Source organism: Kogia breviceps, chromosome 10 (assembly GCF_026419965.1).
Source record: "Kogia breviceps isolate mKogBre1 chromosome 10, mKogBre1 haplotype 1, whole genome shotgun sequence".
Lineage (NCBI taxonomy): Eukaryota > Metazoa > Chordata > Mammalia > Artiodactyla > Physeteridae > Kogia > Kogia breviceps.
In genome coordinates this window covers 5,658,281-5,676,010 of record NC_081319.1, presented here as the reverse complement: position 1 = coordinate 5,676,010, position 17,730 = coordinate 5,658,281, and the positions used below count along the sequence as shown (strand labels likewise).

Here is a 17,730-nt window from a genome sequence, read left to right as displayed (position 1 = left end):
CCTTTCAACACATCACCTGGGGCAAGTCTCATACCTATGAAGGACACCTGCCTGCAGGGCCTAGTTCCTTCCCCATCTGCACACCCCTAGTATAGCTCCATCATACTATGGGCTAGGTAACCATTAATCATACTGTGTCCTGGCTTAGGAACAACCATCACATACAATGTTGTTTCAACGGGAAAATACATCCCCAGTCTTAACGAGTGGCTTAACAGAAGACTTTTTGGAAAACGTCTCATTCATAAGGTAGGGACTACACGGTGTTGCAATCAGTCCCTCTGGAGAGGATTTGCCAAGTATCGTGTCCTAAGTTTTGCGGGAAAAAGAAGCCAATCTCTTTGAAATGATTAATGTAGGCTACCTGGCCAAATTCTCAGATCCAAATCCGAGTTAAGCAAGCACAAATAGCAGGAAGCGGCGAGATGAGAAATGGAAGCGACCGGGGGCTGAGGGGCTGGAGTCAGACACAGCGAGGTGCGAGACCCGGCTGTGGGGAGCAGCCCGCTTCCTCTGCCAGCTCTTCCCCCAACAGCCCAGGGCCGGCGCCTTGTCACTGTTTCCACCTACGCTCCGTATCACGACCTCAGAGCGCCTTCCCGGACTACCCACTGCGAGACAGCCTTGCCCTCAGCCTGATGTGTTTTCTCCTCTTCATGGCACTCAGCGCGATCTGAAATGGCCATGGCGCTTCTTTACTGCCTGCCTCTCCCTAAAATACCCGAAACTCCACGAGGAGTGTCACCCGCGTCACGCTTGCTATGTGCTCCCAGGCCTAGCGCAGCGGGTGCCACAGGGAAGACACACGATAAAACACACATCTGTTAAACACACAGGGCCGTAGTACGAGGATTCAGTACTGCAATAAAGGAATAAATGATCCATCCACCTACCTACATATCTATCTACCTACTTACTGACTTCCTTATCTGTGTCTGGAACAGCATCTCTATCTAGCAGCCCTTAATAAATATTACAGAAGAAGCGAAACAGAGGATGATACTGCTATGAATCAGCAAGTGTTTACTGAACAACAGGAGAAACCAGGAGCATAAGACACAGTCCTTCCAGGAGGCAGAGCAAAACTCAGCTCAAGACTGAGAGCAGCTTGAATGCTGACTTAAAGTCTGCAAATAGGTGGGAGCAGTTATAAGATTCGATAAATGTCTTTAGTCAGTGTTCCGAATTTACAGAGAACTGGAACCCACCTAACACTATGCTGATCTTGACAACGTGGGCAGAGCAGAGAACGGCTCTGCATCTTCTCCCACAAAGTTGACAAAAAGGCTTCTGGTCCCCCTTGTCTCACAGGGGAGCATGGGGAGGGAGGCACCCAGAGGCCCTCCCCACACGTTCCTCCTGGAGGCAGCCACGCCACGCTTGCTCCCCTGCCTGTGCCATGAGAAGCTGGAAGCAACCGAGACCAAGGTTATGTCACCTCCTTTCTCGGCCGTGTTGCAATGACAGCTGTGGTCACAGCACACACATTTTGGAAAAAAGACTGAACAACAAGACCTTTCACGTCTCTTTCAGCATTGTGTTTCCATGAAATCTTATCTGTACAGGGATTCAGAAAATGAGTCAACTGCCTTTGCAATTTTGTGAGTAAAGAGTTTTTGACTCATACTTAAAAGTTGGGAAAGAGGATATTTATTTAAGATAGTGGTTTTCAAACTATTTTTTAAGTAGCAGGCTACTGTTTTGTAAACGGAGTTTTACATGGACCCTTAACACATTAAAAGGGTCCACGGTGGGGTGCGCTGAGGGGTCGGGCTCCGCCCTCGCAGCCTCCCCTGTGCCCTGACATCTCTGAGGAGCACAGCTGGTTTCAGGGGAAAAGAAGTTAATATTTAGATAAATAAAGAGATGAATGCGGAAGGAGGGCAAGCTTTCCTTGACGTGAGGAAAGACGGAGCAGGCAAGTCTCCACTTTGTGCCCATCATAGTAAAGACGGGCTCAAGCAAGGACCATCAGTGGAAACGCACACTAGGAGGGCCAGTTTGCTAAGCAGCAGCATATTCGCCTCACCGTCAAATGTCTCCCCAGAGTTCGCTTAGAAAGGAGAAAACGCCGCTTGTCAGGGCACCAACAACCCTGGTCTGTAGACTTCAAATATGTGAATGTCATGCAAGACAAAGAAAGGCTGAGGAAACATTACAAATTAAAAGCTAAAAGAGGGGCTTCCCTGGTGGCGCAGTGGTACACGGGTTCGAGCCCTGGTCTGGGAGGATCCCGCATGCCGTGGAGCAACTGGGCCCGTGAGGCATGGCCGCTGAGCCTGCACGTCCGGAGCCTGTGCTCCGCAACGGGAGGGGCCGCGACAGTGAGAGGCCCGCGCACCGCGATGAAGAGTGGCCCCCGCTCGCCGTAACTGGAGAAAGCCCTCGCACAGAAATGAAGACCCAACACAGCCAAAATAAATAAATTAATTAATAAACTCCCACGCCCAACATAAAGAAAAAAAAGATAATAGAGACATGGAATCTAAGTACAATATATGATCCTTGACTGGATCATGTACTTGAAGGAAAAAAATAGTATAAAGGACGTTATTGGGACAAGTGACAACATACGGAATAAGGATCATCAATTGGACGGAAGTGCTGTATTGATGTTAAATGTCCTGAATTTGGTGACTGTACTGTGGTTATGTGAGAGAATGTCCTTGTTCTTAGGAAACACGTACTGAAGTATCTGGCCTAAAGGGGACGTGATATCGGTGACCTACTGTCTAATAGATCAGAAAACAATCTATAATACGGCGCATTTACACGTACAGAGGGAGCGGTGGTTCTCAAAGTGGGGCCCTGGAGGAGCACTGGCGTCACCAGGTGCTTGCTAGGTGTACAGACTCTTGGGCCCCATCCCAAACCTCCCAAATCAGCTGTCTCGTCTGTTCTAATAGCCCTCCCGAGGATTCTGCTGCTGGCTAGCTTTGGAAAATCACGGCCACAGAACGATAAAACTAGTGTGGCGAAACATATCTGGGGAAAGGGCATATGGCAGTTTTCTGGATCATTACTGAAACTTCTCTGTACCTTTGAAACTGTTTCAAAATAAAACTGAACAATAACAACAATGAAAAGGTTACCCTATGTAGATATGTGGAAAGGAAGAGACCCTGGGGGCAAGGAGGCAAATCAAAGAACTCCTGCAGCGACCCTCAAAGAGGTGGTGGGATTCGAGCCTCGGCTGCTGCAGCTCCAGTGCAGGGCGAGGGGTGGGGTGTCTGGCCTGCAGTCTTCCGACAGCGAATCTCCTTCCTGTAGAAAGTACGGACATGAAACCTACTGACCTGAATATGAGAGTCTGGCAATCTCTATAAACAGGTCTTCCTCAGAAAAGCTTTCGGGGAGCATGAGGAAAGCAGCGGTCACAGCACTCTTCAGATTTTTATCCAGGGCTGACCTGAGAGCGACATTCTCGTTCATTGCTACGATTTTCACCTGGAAAAAGCAGAACATTCAGAAGAAAAATTCCAGAAGTGGAGTATTGCCCAATCTATGTGTTTATACATACACTGGAACTGTCCTAAACACTTAGTCCTGAAGATCTTTGAGTGTTACGCCAGATGACATGAAATATTTATTATTCTAATAAGCAATTCTGAAGTCTCCTGTTTTAAGCTCAAATCAGAGAACCCGTGACAAAGGAAAGAAAAACAAATATTGTTCTTAAATGAGGAAACTCAACATGAGTTTTGAAAAATAAGTCAGCATAAAATGGAATAAATGACCTTTGGGAAATTTAGTATTTATTTATTTTTTATTTTATTTTATTATTATTATAATTTTTGCGGTACACAGGTCTCTCAGTGTTGTGGCCTCTCCCGTTGCGGAGCACAGGCTCCGGATGCGCAGGCTCAGAGGCCATGGCTCACAGGCCCAGCCGCTCCGCGGCATGTGGGATCCTCCCGGACCGGGGCACAAACCCGTGTCCCCTGCATCGGCAGGCGGACTCTCAACCACTGCACCGCCAGAGAAGCCCTATTTTTTTATTTTTTAATCTCATTGTTCTTCACTTAATTTTATGGTGGACAGAGGCATTTTACTTCTTTATTTAGAACTCACCTCTGTTCTTAAACATACATAACCTAAGCAGGTCATGCTCTATTTTGAACTGATTTTGAATGTGACTAAGGAAAAGGGAAAGAAAATTAGCTACAGTAGAACCTGCTGTCTTTGACTTCTCCTAATCCATCAAGAGACAAACTGCTCCAGTGTGTTCTGATTGGTTTTAAAGACTGCACTGCAGTTAAGAGAATGCGTTCAAGGCCTAGCTCCTTCTCTTACTAGCTCTGTGACTATGGGCATCACTCCTTATCAGTAAAACAGGGTTAATAACTGAACCAAGCTTATACGGTTGCTGGGAAGATTAAATGAAATGTTTCATCTGAAGCCGCAGCTGAAGTGAGACTCCTTGTTTGTTTCTTGGTGCACAACGCAAGCGTTTCTCTGAGCCAGGGGCTCTCACCTTTAGTAAGCATCAGAATCTCCTGCAGGGCTTGTTAAAACATATATTATGGGACTTCCCTGGTGGCGCAGTAGTTAAGAATCTGCCTGCCAATGCAAGGGACATGGGTTTGATCCCTGGTCCGGGAAGATCCCACATGCCACGCAGCAACTAAGCCCGTGTGCCACAAATACCGAGCCTGCGCTCCAGAGCCTGCATGCTGCAACTACTGAAGCCCGCACGCCTAGAGCCCGTGCTCCACAACGAGAAGCCACCGCAATGAGAGGCCCGTGCACCGCAACTAGAGAAAGCCCGTGCACAGCAACAAAGACCCAAGGTAGCCAAACAAAAACAAAAACAAAAAAACCCCACCACCTATTATTAGGCCCATCCTCCAGTGTTTCTGACTCAGTAGGCCTGCACGAGGCCTGAAAATGTACATTCCTAACAGGTTCTCAGGTAATGTCGCTGCTGGTGCAGGGTCCACATTTTGAGAACCACTGCTCTAAGGTGTATATTTACTTTGAACTAGAATTGCCAAATTGCTCTTTGTAGCGATTGTGCCCATTTGCACTCCTGACATAATCTTAAACTATCACGTTGCTTCTGACTGCTTTTCTCAACAAGTGAAGGGCCTAGAAATCCCTAATAAGGACACCCATGTATCTGAAATGTAACCACCATCTCTAAATCATTTAGTGCTGTCACCACATTTTTCTCGTGTTTTAGAAAGTAGGGCTTAAATTGCCTTTTATTTATCAAATATAGATAATTGCTGACAAAATTCAGATGGCACATAAAAGACACATACAGTATGAGAAACTCCAAACTAAAATTTTATTAGATAGCAAGGAATGACAGGAATGATGTGTATCCCCAAGTATAGTTTCTTCCCTTTTTTATTAATTGTGAAAAGCAATGTTAGAAAACATAACTATTTTATAAATCTGGCTTAAGAACCTAAAAATCTGTCTTTTACCTTTTGTCCCTACTTTTTTTTAAGGGAATATTTATAACGTAAACCTCTCACGTGATAGGTAAGCCACTCAATTCCATACTACCACCTCCTCCCTCATAATTACAAGGACTTAATGGCCCTGAGTGAAGCCTTGCAGCACTTGGGTGAGTTCAGTATTATTGCGAACAGCTGCAGAGAGTCAAAGCAAGGGGCAGTCCAGGAGCATGCTCTGCCCTAGGTTGCATAATGAGCTGATGGCAAAAATCAGCGTAACACCCTTGTACTTGGCAAATCCAGCTCTAAATATTTTGAGTTATCCTCATGCATTGTGTTTTCTTGTTAACTTTTAATCTTGAAAGATAATTAAAACAAAATTTAAGGTCCTATAATAATGCCTATGTCTATTCCTTGAATAACGCTCCCAAGCCTTACACTCCATACAGAATCAAGGAGCTAGGAGGGCAACCTCCTCATCTCACTAACGGGGAAACTGAGGCCCAGAGGGTTAAAAGATCTCCCCACGAGGAACAGTGGCACGCCGTACCAGGAGCCAGGATCCGTGAAGTGAGCCTGTGAAGCCCGTTTACTTCCAAATTCCTATTCTTCATCCTCATTCACCAGGTCTGCTCAATAACTCTTCACCCTCTTTTGTGTGTGTGGGGGGGGGGGGGTGAGGGGAACTTTTTACAGAAACTCAATGAAAATAGAAGTTATTCTGAGATACTAACAAAGATGCAAAGTAAAGAGTAAGTTTGGGGAAATTTTCCTTTTCAATGAAATACCCTTGTTCTCCAAGAAAGTGTCTATGTAAGATTGTTAAAAAAAAAAAAAAGGCAGTCTGTTTGCTATTTAAGGTTAAGAGAGTAAAAATAAAAGCATCCTTACTCAAAGGAAAAATGTCAATTCAGAAGACTCTGCTACTGTGCTGATCTGGTTCTCCAGTGTAAGGTGAACTAGGAACTTGTCTCAGAAGCACTGTTATTTGTTGTTCAGAGTGAAAAGCCAGTGAACTCTTGGGACACGGCCAGGGAGGCCTGGGAAAAAAAGAAAGTCCTCAGATGTGTGAATAGCTGTTTGTATCTTACTGGGAATGCCCCGAACTGAACCACAGATATAGCATTAGCACTACTGCCAAGGGGAAAAGCTTTACTGGAGAGAGGAAGGGGCAACACTTGAAGGGACTTTCAAAAGCCCAACTTGAGAGATTTGTGAGTACCTTTCAAGATAGAAAAAAAGAGAAAGTCACATGTGGTCTCCCCTATAATAGTCACATGGAGACAGAGCTTGAATCGCAAAGAGGGAAGTTACAGTCACAAAGAACACAGTCCTACCTCGTGTTCAAATACTCGACCATTAACCAAATGACACTTCCCACAGTAGTTTTCCATTCCAAATGAACAGAAAGGCTAATTTTTGCTTGAGGACCAAAAAGAAACAGTGAACATTTGAGCTGGATTAAAAAAAAACAAAAACCTTATCATCTACCTGCTGGACTACGGGCTCTTGAGGCTAGCAATGTGGTGGTTTTTTAAAAAAAATTCTTTTGGCATGCACAGAGAAAAAAACTTAGTTGTCTTTTGCATAAGTAAATGAATGGCTTAATCTTTTCATTTCCAAGGCTAGAAGTCCAAAGATTTGCTCTCAGCCGGGCAGAGCCAAGACTAGTAAGCCAGGCTTTCCAAGTCCCATTCAGGGACCTTTTATACCACTGGGATTTTACTATCTACAAAAAAGTAAATCAAGAAAGTTACAATATGGTGATGCTTGCAAACTGTGAATATATTAACAACCACTGAATTGTACACTTTAAAGGGCTGAATTATATGGTATGTGATTATATCTCAGTAAACCTGTTATAAAGAGCTATATGACTAGCAAGTAAAAGAGAAAATATATTGGAATGAATACATTAAAATAAATTAAAATCCTCTTAACAAGGGGGCAAAATACCATTGTTTGCCTATGCGAATGCTTTAAAAATTCAACCCATATTACCTATACATGAAATACAAAACAACATGAAATACAAAAATCCAACTTACATTAAATAAATTAGAGAAGTGAAAATACTACTTTAGACTTCTTCTGACTTAAAAAAAGATTGGCCACAACAAGGTTCTATTAAACACTTTTCATGTTTCTTGACTTGGAAAACTGCATGGTAAATAACTCAAACTTAAAGCTGCACTAGAAGTAAAAATGGGTTATCTCCTCAATTATGAGGTAAGGTAATGGTAAAGTCTGATAGAAATTTAATTTGCACTCAACTTTTTCCAGAAATGTCCATCTTTTTTTTTTTTTTTTTTTTTTTTTCCAGAAATGTCCATCTTTATAAGCAAAGTACTCCTTTATATATTTTTTTGACAGGAAACTTTATGTTTTAGAGCAGGTTAAGGTCCACAGCAAAACCAAATGGAAAGTACAGAGTTCCCATATATCCTTTGCATATTCCTTTTAAAGACTTAAATTGCTAGTGACTGAGAAATTCTACTCTATTTGCAATATGGAAGATAATTTTAGAGCTTTAGACAATATAATTTAATGTAACTCGTTTTAAAACACATAAAAAACAAAAAATTCACACTCATTCTCACAATTCTTTCTTAAGATAGTCACCCATTTTTTTTTTTTTTGTCTAAAATGCTACCAACCCTTTCTTTTCATCGGATTTGTTTCATCGAGTTTGATTAATATTTGCTGCCACCTAGAGGTAAAAGTAGTTAGTTTAAAGATAGTTATCCTAAGAATTCTCCAGTTAACAGTGATTTCTGCGGGAAAGGGAAACTGGAGGCAGGTGTGGGTGGAAGAGTTAATTCACCCATTTATGATTTTTGATTTTTAAAAATCATGTCATGTTCAACACCTCAAATGGTTTTTAAGATTGTTTAATTTTCTTGTGCTAGAAGCTTCTTAATAAGTCGGAGGGGCAGTCACTGTTATGAAGAACATTTTCTTCTCCAAATTAGCTGAGAAATGCAGGTTTTGTATGATCTGAGTATAGCTGTCACTACTTGCCTTGAATTGATGTTTTTATTTTTTTAGGATACATGACATTTAGATGAAATGTGAGGTCATTTCCAGTGCTTACTTTCTGAGATTTCATGGCATTATAGTTTCCTACAGCCTATTTCTAAAAAAACTTGAACTATTCCAAGCACAAAACATAGTACAGAGAATAATATAACATTTTCACATTCAATATCTCATTTTATCTCAAAATAACTCTGAGACAGGAGAGGACAGAGAGAAGAGAAAGACTTTCCTGAGTGTCTACTAGATGCCGGACATTTTAGATCTAGGCATTTCTTAAACACCTTTTGAGGTTGGTGTCACTGGCCTTGTCCCCAGGTGAGGGTGTGCCAAGGCCCAGGGAGATTAGTCACTGGCGCAGGGTCACACAGCTGGGGAGTGTCAGAGCTGGGGCCCAAACCCCAGATCTGTCTGATCCTAAAACACCTGTGTCCTTTCCAGCATTACCATCTGCTTCCAATTTTCAACACCTTTGTGAAGTAGGCAGGGCAAGGACTGCTACTCCCATTCTACAGAGAAACTAGCTGAGGTTCAGAAAGGTAAAACAACTTGCCTAAGATCACATAAACAGCTAAGAAGTAGCAGGAATGAATAAGGCCCAAGGCTTCTAATTCCACATTCATTAATCTTCCCCTCAAACTACATACTTTGTATATTTAAAAAGAAAATTGGAAAGAAAAGGAGTATTTACAAATTTCCAATTACATTTATTTGCTTAATTATGAGGCTTACTAGTTATCCAGCCTAGAAATTAGAAATTCATCTACATAAATATGAAATTAAATCAGTAACCTATTGTTTCCAGACTTAAAACGTGTTTTTACTGAAGTAAAAATTATATACTATACAGTAAAGCAAACAAATCTAATCAGAATGGCTTGACAAATTTTTACACATGGATGTACCCATGTAACTATCACCCTGATCAAATGCTTCTGTATGTCTTAATGACCTACACTGTTAAATTTTAAGCCCAGACAAGAGGCAAGAGAATCTAACCTCCCCCACATATCAACAGAGATTTTATGACACAACCAAGCAAGCTAGGACTGTGTAAGTTTCTCTAATTTCTTGCCATAGGGGACAAAAAAGGAGCAGCACAGTCACCCATGAGAGGCATTTGGGAATAATTCCTGAACCCTCTTTGGGACCTAAGACCCTCTGACAGCACAGGGAAAATTCTTCCTTGCTGGGAGATTAGCAACTGTGACAACTGCGAATAGTTTTGAGTTTTTAAAAAAAAATTTATCTTTAAAATTTTTTTGGCTGCACTAGGTCTTAGTTGTGGCACGTGGGATCCTCATTGCGGCATACAGGATCTTCCACTGCGGCGTGCAGGCTTCTCTCTAGCTGTGGCATGCAGGTTTTCTCTCTCCGGTTGTGGAGCGCGGGCTCCAGAGCGTGTGGACGCTGTAGTGTGCAGCACGTGGACTCTCCTGTTGAGGCGCGCGAGCTCAATAGTTGTGGCACGCGGGATCAGTTGCCCCGCTGCATGTGGGATCTTAGTTCCCCAACCAGGGATAGAACGTGAGTCCCCTTCACTGGAAGGCGAATTCTTTACCACTGGACCACCAGGGAATTCCTCAAACAGTTCTTAAACTACGAAAATACCCCTTCTCAGAAAACAGACTATACAAGTGTAAAAAAGAAGAAACCTGGTACTTGTGAATGCGAGTCAAAAGTTCAAGTCCTCTTGACTTTTTTCCTGTTTTCTGTTTGTTTCCATTTCTAGTAAAGCCGGAGGAGAAGCCTGCCCCTACAGCCTCCTCCAGCAACGTCCCAAATGAGGGTAGGGCCTGAGGAGGAGGATAAAGGGGATCAGGGTCCACCTGCCTCAGAATGATGGCCTGTCTCATTCATTTATTCAACCAATATGTGCTGAATGCGTGCTACATGCCAGGCACCGTCCCAGGCACTGCTGGGACATGTCACTGGACAAACAGTGCCCCATGGCACTTGCATTCCAGAAGGGGCGGCGATCTGGGGAGGCTGACACAGGCTCCACCAAGGCACTGGACACCTCTTCTGCCATCCTCCCCAGCCACACGGACTGACTCTGAACTTGATCCATTCAGACAACTGGAGAATCTTGAGAGGGAGGGAGGGAGGGAAAGGGGCGTGAAACTCATTTCTACATCACTGCAGTCATGAAGATCAAAGTCAGGTGAGGTTCAGAGAGGAGAGGCATCCCTAATAAAACACTCACTCACCGGTTTCTGGAGTCGTCCAGCGATGTATAAGTTATTCCAGTCGAGGAGATCTTCAATCAAAACACTAGTGCTAATAATGCCATATTTGATAAGCTGGAAAAGAAATGGGCATGAAAAATAGCAAAATACCACACTGATGTTTATGCAAGTACAAAACATAAAGAAATAAAATAAATTTCTGACCAGAGCAGAAGCTTGATTTCCAAAGCCACTCAAGCTGCCTACCTTGTGAAAATACACATCTCCACAAAATCTTCTGCAAAGGATTAGTTCCCAAGACTGTGTGTTTCCTCAGGTATTCGGGGTGAAATGACCACTGTTTTAACTCAGGCTCTTGTGACGGTAAGAGGCAGAGTAGCTCTTAGAGGCTGTCTGGTACTGGTCCTCAGTGGACTGGAAATTTAAAAAACTGGTCCTTCACCACAGACACTTCAAGAAGTGATAATATAGTTCACGTTTCTCATTTGAGAAATACGAAACCTGAAGCTCCGGGAGAATAAATGATGTGCCCAAGTTGGCACCACGGATGGCAGAGTTCACCTAGGTCCCTCACGTTCAGTCTGGGCTTCCAACGCCCGCTGCGTTACGAAGCACAAGAAATTCTCTTTAACGTTTCCACTGACATCCTTTACACGGGGAGTTTCTCTTTCACTACAGACTATTTCAAACACTTCGATAATCACAAAACAACATTCAAACATAAAACCTCTTCATCAGTGCTGAACACATGGAATTATGGTCCAGCTCATTTCAGCAGTAATTCACACGAACCCTGAATGCACTTGTTCCAGGTTATGAAACCCCATTTGCTTCAACAAATATCTTCAGACTCACTTCACTGAACTTCAGGACCCGAACAGCCTTCTCAGGCTGCAAATCTCTAAAAAGTAGCTAAAGAATTTCAATTAAAAAGTACAGTCCCTTTGGCACATAATTATGCCCAAACATTGGGTTACCGGAGCTCGTAATATGATTTGAGACTAGTAGTTACAGATCGGCTCAGCGTAATATTAACACGGGGAAAGAACAAAGCCAGGCATCTGGCAGGACTAGAGTGGATGCGCAAGGTTGGGCTGAATAACCTTCTTCCCTCCACTCTGGCCACAGCACTGCAGACGGCCCTTCTTGCTGCAGGTGCGTAACAGCTGAGAGGTAATGGGAACATCACAGGGGCCTGTCTCTAACTAGCTGCAAGACCTTAGGGAGGTCATTTCCTCTCTCTGAACCTTGGTTTCCTCATCTGCAAACCACAGGTGGTGTCGGATGGGACCTTAACCGGAAAAGTACATGTATGGCCCAAAGACGTCACCAATCAAACACAGCACTCATTCCTGCCACGTTCAGATGGGTCTTCAAAATCCTTCTCAAGTCAGTGCTCCAACCTCCTGCCCTCCAAAGTGTGCTCCACTGACCAGCGGCACCAGCATCACCAGATGCAGAATATCAGGCTCCACTCCAGACCAACTGGGTCAGAATCTGCGTTTCAACAAGAGCCTCGGGTGACTCGCCTGCACACCAGAGGACGACTGCTCTAAGCCAGCAGCAGCGCGGAGCAAGGCGGGCACAGCAGAGTCTCCCTCAGCCCAGCCGACCTCGAGGAGGCACCTGGCTCAGGTCCCCATTGGTCCTCTCAGACTGGGGTCCTGCCTAGTTCCCGGAAGCCCTTTCAGAGCCCGGGCCCTCCACATGAAAGATGGCTGGGCAGGGTTCCCGCTGTCACACAGCCCTCTGCTGGGATCCGGGCTCTCACCTGCCCTCCAATACCCCTCATCAAATTCCACCCACCCGACGGCAACAAGAGGCACCTCATGCTCCCATCTACCTATGAAATTCTCTCCTACGACACCCTCTCCACTTCCGACTTCTTTCCGGGAGTGTCTGCCCCTCTGCATGTAGATAAGATTGATTTCCACCCTGATCCGCAGCGGGCCTGCCTCTTCCTCCCACTACCCAAACCAGTGGTTCTCAAAGTCTGTTTCAGACCAGTAGCATCAGCAACGTTTGAAAGCTTGTTAGAAATGCAAATCTTGGGCTTCCCTGGTGGCGCAGTGGTTGAGAGTCCGCCTGCCGATGCAGGGGACACGGGTTCGTGCCCCGGTCCGGGAGGATCCCACGTGCCGCGGAGCGGCTGGGCCCGTGAACCGTGGCCGCTGAGCCTGTGCATCCGGAGCCTGTGCTCCGCAACGGGAAAGAGGGTAAACCATAAAAGTTCTCATCACCAGAAAAAAAAACAATTGTAAATACATGTGGTGATGGATGTTACCTAGACTTACTGTGGTGATCATCTCACTAAATACATATATATATATATATATATATATATCTCAAATCATTACGTTGCACACCTAAAACTACTACAATGTTATATGACAATTACCGCTCAATGTTTAAAAAATGATAATCCTCAAACCCTACCCCAGACCCTCCTGAATCAGGAACCCTGGGGGTGGGACCCAGCAATCTGTGAGTCCTATAGGCACTCCAGGTGATTTTTTATTTTTTATTTTTTATTTATTTTATTTTATTTTATTTTATTTTTTTTTACTCCAGGTGATTTTGACGCACACTGAAGTTTGAGAACCAAAAAAAATTTGGCCAAAGGCAAAAAATAAAAAGTCACATTCACCACCTTCATCCGGCGAAAGTGTGAACATTTCCTAACTGTAAGAACACATTTATTCAGCCGGTATTCTATTAACAAAGGTTAATAACCACCCGAGTCAAGACAAAGGCCCGCAGTCACTTACCCTCCCGTCACACGTGATCAATGGGTTGTAGTAAACGCCGGCGCCGTAGTTATTCTGCACAGTGGTGATAAAGCTGGGCCCCAAAACTTTTAGGAACGAGTAATGGTTCCAGTTCTTCTTCAGGTTCTTTGAATGCCATGCAACGGGGTCATCGACTGTGAACACGAAGTCCAGCATGGCATTCTGGGAGGTGAAGAAAAGAGAGTAATTTTAGTTTTAATTCCTAGAAAGGCACCTAGGCGGAGTGGAAAGCTCTAAGACTCTGTGCTGCTGTGGTTAACAGCAGACCCAGGGCTGTGATCAGAAACTTAAGCAAGTCTCTGAAGCCAATCTGAGCTTCGTTTTGGTCAACTCACATAATAACAGTAACACTTATTGAAGTGACATTCCAGATCTCTTTTAAATACTTTATATATATTTTATATATATAGTAACTCTTTTTAGCCTCAAAACAATCCTACAAGGTAGGTACTGTCATTATCCCACTTTTATAGGAAAGGAAACCAAGGCACAGAGTACGTTCCTTGCCCAAGGACACATGGCTACTGAGTGACAGACATAATCTGGTTCCAGATTCTGTGCTGGGCCACTTTGCCGCACTGTCTTTCATCCAAATCTAGCTAAACGCGCCCTACTTTCCTCCCAGATCAAATAACACCACGTGGACAAGCTCTATAAAGCGTTATGTAAAGGGAAATAAGTTATCTTAACTCTCACCCATTTGCCAACCACTCACTGGGCGCCTACGATGAGCTCTGATAGGTCCTGGGATAGAGGTAAAGACCTCAAAGGCTACTGGGGAGAACAGACAGGTTGCTAGCAAAAGGACTTGGTAGGAGAACCCAAAACGCACTAAGTTCACTCAGAGTGGGGTCAGAGAAGAAGGACGAATTTTCCTACGGCTTTATATTCTTCCAGACTCTGTTAAGTCTGAGTCTTAAAAGAAAGTGCCAAGAGTTAAGCGGGCTTGGTGAAGTCCTAGGAGGCCCGAGGAAGGAAGGGAGTACCGTTAGAGGAAAACCCTCCTGTGGAGATGAGACCCAGGAGGACCGCAATGGGAGGCAGGCAGGGGCGTGGCGGGAGATGGAACCAGAGAGGGAGGCTGGTTGCCATGCTAAGAAATGTTCCTGCAGTAAAAAGGGAGGAGGAGAGACTAAAGGATGGCAGAGGCTAACTGCCACTAAGGCACTGAGGGCAGGGGCTCATCTGGCAGAGACGAAGGTGCTGGAGTTTACTTGCTAACTTGTAGGGAATGAGGGTGAGGGAAAACGAAGGACCTTTTCTTGGAGGGAATTCCAGGGCTGCCCAAAGGAAAATCTCCACAGGAAAATGAAGAGGCAGCTATAAAATCAGGAGGCCAAGGCCTGTTCTGAGTTTCCCACAGTGTGATCCACAAACCAGTGGTGACACTTAAGATTTGGGATGGACATGCTTTTAAAAAATGTATGTTAATGTATGTTACAAGAAAATAACTAGCCTATTGCAAACTATAATTAGGTTGCCCAACGTATATGCCCCAAGTCTGTAATTTCTCACATGCTTTCAATTTAAAGAAAACTATTACTTAAATACTAGTATAGGTGGGAAACAGGAAATCCAAGCACCAGTACAGACGGCCTCACCCGGAAGCGAACAGACGAAGGTTAACTGAAAGACAGATTACAGCCAGGTGTCCAAATCCACGAGGCCCTATTGCAAACTGCACACTACCATTTCCTTCATTTATTAAAGAAACCCAGTCCAGAACACGAGTTGCACAGACAGAAAACATCTCTATCTAGACTCCGGCTCCTTTTACATTAATTCAGCAAGACCTCAAAAGCTGTATCAAAGTCAATTAAAAGCCTCATTTAAATGGAAAATATCTGCCTGCCACTTGTCTGCTATGTCTTGAATCTTGTCGCCACCTTGGAAGCAAAGTTTTTTTTCCACTTGCAGAAGAAAAAAAAAAAAAAACTGCAATCACAAGGAAAACTGTACCCTCACTACTGTTGTGCTCAGCCAACACTGGAGAGAACAGTGCCTAGCCCTAACCAGACTCTTGTTAAATGTCCAGAGCAGGGGCAAATATACTGCTCATCACTAACTTCTGCTGTTAGTTAACGTCACTGCACATGCCCTGACCCTACAATCAGTCCGTCAGCTTCCTGAAGTCAGGAGAATCATTTTGTATTTTCTCCTACAACCAGAGACGTGATTCTCAAGCTTGGCTGCGTAGTAGAATCACCTGGGAAGTTTTTAAAATTCCTGAAGCCCAGGCTCATCTCAGACCAATTAAATCTCAATCTCCGCAGTTGGAACCCAGATATCAGTATTTTTTTAAGCTTCCCAGAAAACTCCACTGTTCAGCCAAGGCTGGGAACACTGAACTAGCTCCTGGCAAACATTTCTCTTCCTTTCTTCCATCTTCTCCCCGCATCAGCTCTTCCCTCCGCATGACTGCACCTCCCGCTCTAGCCCTAAGCTGGCTCCTACGTATCCTTCAAAACTCAGCACATGCTGTCATTCTACTAGGAGCACTTTTGTACGGTTTGTACTTTGCCAGTTGATACGTGGAGTGCACAGAGCAGACAGGCAGCTCTAGGACTCTAGAGAGACCGAAGGCAAAGGGAACTCGTGAGAACATTCCCGGCGTGGGGCCGGCCCGGGCTCACCTTCTGGTCTAAGCTGGGCCCCGCCTGGCGGTACACCCCCGAGCCGTAGGCGAAAGCCAGGCTCAGCTCCTCGGGGAAGTGAGACAGGATCTTGCGAAAGGCCACCCCCGAGCTCTGCAAAGCCTGCAGAGCCATGGGGCCGGGGCTCAGACAGGGACCCTTGGAGGACAGCAGGCGGGGAACAAGTACCGGCTCAGGGTGGGAGATGGAAGCCGGGGACCGGCCCAGACGGGAGAAGGCCGGAGGAGGGGGCGGGGAGTGGAGGGGCTGGCAAGGACTCGGGGCTGCGCACCAGTCAGACACGAGGCCGGTAGGCAGCCGACAGGGAACCTGTGGGGGATCGGTAGGGCCAGGCTGGCACCCACCCCGGGCCACGCCTCCTGCACGCACACGTGCCCCGAAGGCGCAAGAGTAAGAGCAGGCGCTCGCGCGCGAGCAGGGACGCGAGGCCTTCGCAGAGACCCCTGGTGGTCGGAGGAGCGCACTGCAGGCTGGCAGCCAGGGACGGTGACCTGAACATGAGAGAGGGAAAGTAACAGCAGATTGAACTGCTTTTGAACCTTAAAAGTTCTTTTTGTTCTCGCCTCAAACCGCATTTTAATAAGTGACTAGGAAATCATGCGTGTAGTACTGCAGACGATCTTTTTGATGAGGTGAAATTCATATAACCTAAAATTGTACGCTTTACAATTCAGTGGCATTTACTGTATACGCAACATGTGTAACCATGTCTCTATGCAGCTCCAAAACTGCAGAAGATTTTGAAGGTTTAGGAAAACACAAATAAGATTAAAATCACCCCCAATCCCACCATCCAGAGATTATTACTGTTAAGAGTTTGCTGTGCCTTCTTCGCATTAAAATCCTTTTCAGGGCTTCCCTGGTGGCGCAGTGGTTGGGAGTCCGCCTGCCGATGCAGGGGACACGGCTTCGTGCCCCGGTCCGGGGGGATCCCAGGTGCTGCGGAGCGGCTGGGCCCGTGAGCCATGGCCGCTGAGACTGCGCTCCGCAACGGGAGAGGCCACAACGGTGAGAGGCCCACGTACTGCAAAAAAAAAAAAAAAAAAAAAAAAATCCTTTTCAGATCCGATAATGGGTATGAAAGTGTTCCGTAAATGGTAAAAGCAAAAACAACAACAACAACAACAAAAAGCCTGCACCAAGGTTCACTGATATCTGTATTTAATTTTAAGGATGGGGAGGAGTATTTTCCCCTTCGTTTTGTGGACTGGGCTCACAAAAGGGCACAGTAAATGCAGTTTCTGGTGGAAACGGGACCCCAGGTGAAGAGCTCACCTCTCTGTGTATAACTAGAGAAACTTGCTCCAGGTCACAGGGTCATTCAGGATGTAGTTTGAGTCCCCAGACAGAGACTTTTCAGATACTCTTCCCTTCTTCGCTGATGATCACGTCCTCTCAACAATAACAGAAGTAGTAATAGCTAAATTTGGGTAACGGTGATGCCTCACATGCATTTTTCATTGAGTTCCCTCTACTGCCTTGTGGGAGGATGTGATTGCCTTCATTTTACAGATGAAGCAGCTAAGCGTTAGAGAAAGCAATGTGCTTGGGATCACATCAGCCTGTGGCAAAACCGGAATGAAGAATCTGGCTCCATGTCCTACAATTCCACTCGGTCCTTGAAGGGTTTTGAGCAGGGACCTGTCAGGCACAAATG

The 17,730-nt window shown here is 45.1% G+C and overlaps 1 protein-coding gene across 5 annotated transcripts in view; it reads right to left on the bottom strand.

Moving 5' to 3' along the window:
* TAMM41 (TAM41 mitochondrial translocator assembly and maintenance homolog) overlaps positions 1–16,434 on the bottom strand; it is a 56,459-nt gene extending 40,025 nt beyond the window's left edge. For 4 of the 5 annotated variants that reach the window (XM_067043418.1, XM_067043419.1, XM_067043417.1 and 1 more), the window contains exons 1-4: positions 16,053–16,425; positions 13,399–13,581; positions 10,652–10,744; positions 3,297–3,447 (exon numbers count right to left, since the gene is read on the bottom strand). In XM_067043418.1, the coding sequence (XP_066899519.1) occupies positions 3,297–3,447; positions 10,652–10,744; positions 13,399–13,581; positions 16,053–16,187 (562 nt within the window). In that variant the 5' untranslated portion in view covers positions 16,188–16,425. Of the gene's footprint in view, positions 1–3,296; positions 3,448–10,651; positions 10,745–13,398; positions 13,582–16,052 lie in introns of all 5 variants that reach the window. The other variant, XM_059076115.2, reaches the window with a different exon arrangement.
* Positions 16,435–17,730: the final 1,296 nt, after the last annotated feature.